Consider the following 4416-nt stretch of genomic DNA (forward strand, 5'->3'; position numbering starts at 1 on the left):
GATTACATTTCGGAAGACTATGGTGTCATCTTCTGAGTGCCATACGACGAGAGTACTAAAGCCATTCCCGGAGATCTGATCGTGGAAGATAAAGCTTGAAGAAGGTTTCAAAGGAACTCGGAACGAAAGCTTGAAGAACGCATTGAAGATTCTATAGCTAAGGAGGAACCCGTAAATTTTTCATAATGACTCTTCTGTTTAATTCGGTTGCTTGATATTTCTCTCATGCTTCTATTAATTAAAGTAAATCTAGATCTTGTTATATATAATCAATATTAATCATCTCTTGTTAGTGTAATTAATTTTCCGCATAGTTATATGGGTGCATAATCACCAACATAAAATACGAACTTGCGGTAGGGTATTTGAACCCAGATTATTTTTCATATCCCGTCCACGTTCTACAAAGCCTCGACTGGTCTCTTCTCCTCCATGGCTACTCTATAGCCCAATTTGACTTTCTAGCAATCCGACTTCTCAGAATGCCATATTACCGAACCGACCAACTGCTCAAAACTTAGCGAAATGCCCATTCCTAACTTTAGCCACATCCCAAGATTTCGTATCATCGTTGATTAGGTCTGCAACTTTGAGGTTTTGCTGGTCGTCGTTGAGAATAGTCAGGACCTTGAAATAGGGAGGTTGTGGGAGCCATCAGTCAATGTAGATGTTCATACTTTTCCCATCCCCGACGGTCCATCGGTAACCTTTCTTTAAAATTCAGCGACCTCAAATGAAAGCTCCCAAACAGCTGAAGCCGAGGAAGGGGTCGAGGCTGTGAGGAAAGAGCATCACGGGAAAATTTTGCTTTCAAGAGGCGGGCCACTAGGGAATGAGGGTGAGAGAGGATGCTCCAACCTTGCTTAGCTAACATGGGTTGCTTGAAGAGCGATAAATCCTTAACTCAACCCTACCAACGCCTTTGGCAAGCAAAGTTTCTTCCATGTTGTCCAATGCACTTTACGCTCCGAGATGTCATCGGCCCACCAAAATCGTGCCATAATGCTCTCCATATCCTAGCAAAGGCTCGGTGGAAGTCGAAAAACACTCATCATGTACATGGGGAGAGCAAGGGCCACTACTTTGATAAGTGTTTCTCGTTCGGCTTGCGAAAAGAGACGGCCTTTCCACTGAGAAAGACGTGACCGGTCCTTATCGCAGACCAATCACAAAGTACGAATTCGATGTCGGCCTACAGAAAAAGGTAGGCCCTGATATCGTTCGTGATTTCTATCCGCTAGAATGCCCATCATGGCAGCGAGGTCACGTTGTAGATCGATCTTGATATTCGGACTGAAGTTGATCGCCGACATCTGAAAATTGATTGTCAAATAGCTTAAGTGACGTTCAATAAAATTATAGCCCAACTATTTAAATATTAAGAAAATAGTCAATTTAAAATTTTAATGTAAGTGGTTAAAGGGACCATATACCTAACTCTCCCACGAAATTATCCAATTAACTAAAAAAGCTAAAATTAAAAATTCATGAAGTATACATGATAAAAAGAAATCATAATTTATAGCTTTAAAATGCAAGACGAAAATAAAGTATATATGACACAATTATTCAATCAATGAACACAGTAAAATAAAGTCCACATGAGAAATTATTCAATTAACAATCCATAACGATTCTCTTAAGTTGCACCACCACGTCTAAGATGAACTTCTCTTGAATCTTCTCATCTCGCAAAAAACCATTCCATTTTTGTTGGTTAACCCTTACCGACTTTCCGGGCTCTTGATCAATGTCGACCATGACAGTTTTCACTGCATTACAAATATCTTCTTTCCCAAAATATCCATCTTCATCTCTTGTCATTACCTCGATCCCAGTCTTCATCATACCCTTCTCACCAACAAGCCTAGAGTTGAAGAATTGATCTAGCTTTTGAGGCAAGAGTACCAATTGGCAATCATTCACTAGAGCCTCTATTATTGAGCTTAGCCCAGCATGACAAAGATAACAACCTACATTGACATGACCCAAAATTAGTGTTTGTGGGACCCATCCAACATGAATAAGACCTTTATCCATAGTTCTCTCTATAAACCCGAGAGGCAAGGCACTTTCCAGCTCAGCCCTAGCGTCCACATTTTTCGGAAAGTTCAATACTAGAAAAAATGGGAGACCACTAAGCTCTAACCCTAGAGCTAGTTCTCTTATCTTTTCCCTACTAAGAAATGTTTCACTTCCGAATGAACAAAACACGACGGACTTTGTAGGAAATCGAGCCAACCAAGTAGCCATTTTTTTGTCGAGCATTGTGCCAGGTGGTGTCGGCTCGGGGACTTGGGGACCGGTCAAAAGAAAAGGCATGTTCACGTATTTTTTTAGGAAGTTTAAATAAGGACCTTCCATTTCATGGCAGCTTTTCATGATGAAACCCGAGCAACCAACTAGGCCATCACTAACTCTGCCGGCTATACTCGGATGGCCGTTTTCACGCCTAGTATACCCATATAATAAGCCTTGAGCTGCAAATGGTTTCAATAGCGGGGTTTTTCCTTCACGGCTGATCTCGAAATAAATCACCAAACACATACATGGGAAAAAAAAAAGAATAAATAAGAAGTGCGATAAGTCATTATGAAATACTATATACTAATGGCAAAAGTATTTCCTTTAATTTAATCCATCTTTAAGAAGAATTGGTCACCTAAATGACTCGTGCTAAACTTCTTATGTTACTTTCATTCTGGCTAATGTCTTAGGGACTGAATATTTTAATTGAAGTTTTAATAACCAACTAGCAATAGTATTCCCTAATTATAAAAGGCAGGGCTAGGTATATGACTCATTTGAACCTCTTTGTTAAATTTATAGCCTAATTATCCAATAATTGGATAATATAGTTTAACTAATTAAGATAACATATAATATATGTGCGTCATATAATTTGAGCATGAGACATTAGTTAGCTATACTTTTAATAATTGAATCATTAGACTATAATTTTAATTAATGATAGTCATTAAACTAATTCAAACAGTTTCTTCTCTTTATGTAATATTTTACTTCTGGCTCATAAGCTGTATATTATTCTTCGTCTCATGATTCGTCTTCTCATGAGAGAGGAATTTGGGTTCTTTTCTTTACAAGAAAATATAATTTTTATAATCTAACATTTATTGTATTTAAAATAAGTAAATGTCTTATATATGTTTGGTTATGTAATACTGCCAGCAGAACATGGCTTTTACCGTTTAAAACTAAAATGAGCTATATATATTTTGAAGTTATTAAAATAATGACTTCGTAGAATTCAAGATCCCAACAAATTCAGTTCTATAATGAAAGATAAAAGAGAAGTCGGCAATGTCAAAAATCAACACAAGTTATACTTACCATTATTTTTAGTATAAATGGAAAACAAAGAGATACAATAATAAAACTAACCTCATATTACTTTATTGGCTCCAAGTCCAACCATGACTACTTGGGTAATTCGAAACTAACCTCACTAACGGAAACCCTGGAGGAGGTTTAACGAGGTCTTCCATGGATGCACTTCCTTCTTCACCAATTTGCGTTTGGACAGCGGCGTAGTAGCTGTTGGAGACCGCCAATAACACTGTGAAACGTATCGACTTGACTCCGTACTTGGCGGCGATAGAGGGAATCCAGTACTGAGCGAAATCAAAAATCACCACGTTGGGTTTGAGCTCCGAAATTAGGGCTTCGACTCGAGGCCGAGTGAGATCGATTGCCGTTATGAGCTTTCCCGCCTCGGACTGTGGGATTTCCGCAGTTCCAGCGAGATCACGAGGGAGACCGAGCGTCGGACAGATCTCGAGCTCGATGATCTCGGTTTTCAGGGATGGAGTTATTTTGGTTTTGAGTTTCGGGACAAAACCTGGTATTGTGAGGAAAGTGATTCGGATTCCGTGGGAAGAGAGCTTGTTTGAGAGCTGTGCGAACGGAGCGACGTGGCCGAATGCGAAGAAAGGGAACATCATTACATGTAGATCGGCCATCTATATGTTTTCTCTTGGTATATATTGTCTTCTTGAATGGAAGCAAAACAGCACTCAAAGAGTATATAACGTTGTTTTTCTTTGTTTTGTGGTTTAATGCTTACAATGTCTCATGGTGTTATATATATAACTGCGACGGATCTCTTAGACAGTCACTGTCAGCTAAGGAGAACGTGGATCCATGTGAGTGACCAGCTGTTTTGTTGGACATTATTGATTGTGACAATGATTCATTATTTTCTATAATGGTTTTTTTTCTGAACTTTTCTATAAATGGTTGAAAGTTAGGTATTAGCTGAGTTGGGTACGGAAGGAAATAAAAAATTGTCAAATAACACTATTTGAAAATAATTGAAGGTAATTCATAATTTAAAATCCAAAACGTTGCCTGACAAACCCACAAAGCACCTGTTGACCTGAAAAAATAATATAACAA

At 38.5% G+C, this 4416-nt stretch overlaps 1 protein-coding gene across 2 annotated transcripts; it reads right to left on the bottom strand.

Moving 5' to 3' along the window:
* Nucleotides 1–1139: 1139 nt before the first annotated feature.
* Nucleotides 1140–4061, bottom strand: LOC149393252 (anthocyanidin-3-O-glucoside rhamnosyltransferase-like). 2 transcript variants are annotated; one of them, XM_089617674.1, is made up of 3 exons: nt 3463–4061; nt 2358–2518; nt 1140–1973 (listed from the first exon to the last, which is right to left on the bottom strand). In XM_089617674.1, exons 1-3 carry the CDS (start codon nt 3978–3980, stop codon nt 1618–1620), a joined length of 1035 nt encoding a protein of 344 aa, XP_089473800.1. In that variant the 5' UTR covers nt 3981–4061; the 3' UTR covers nt 1140–1617. The 2 variants fall into 2 exon arrangements, with proteins under 2 accessions (XP_089473800.1, XP_089473799.1); XM_089617673.1 differs by having other exon boundaries at nt 1140–2518.
* Nucleotides 4062–4416: the final 355 nt, after the last annotated feature.

Source organism: Urtica dioica, chromosome 6 (assembly GCF_054948205.1).
Source record: "Urtica dioica subsp. dioica isolate 48M chromosome 6, U.dioica_male_clone48M_v1_H2, whole genome shotgun sequence".
In the NCBI taxonomy this organism is placed as follows: Eukaryota; Viridiplantae; Streptophyta; class Magnoliopsida; order Rosales; family Urticaceae; genus Urtica; species Urtica dioica.

What these genes read in the sequence shown, in the direction of transcription:
- LOC149393252 (XM_089617673.1), bottom strand. Translation starts at nt 3,980, where the DNA reads ATGGCCGATCTACATGTAATGATGTTCCCTTTCTTCGCATTCGGCCAC. An exon ending in CCAGGGTTTCCGTTAGTGAG is followed by an intron (nt 2,519 to 3,462) that starts GTTAGTTTCGAA and finishes TTTCGAGATCAG; the next exon opens with CCGTGAAGGAAAAACCCCGC.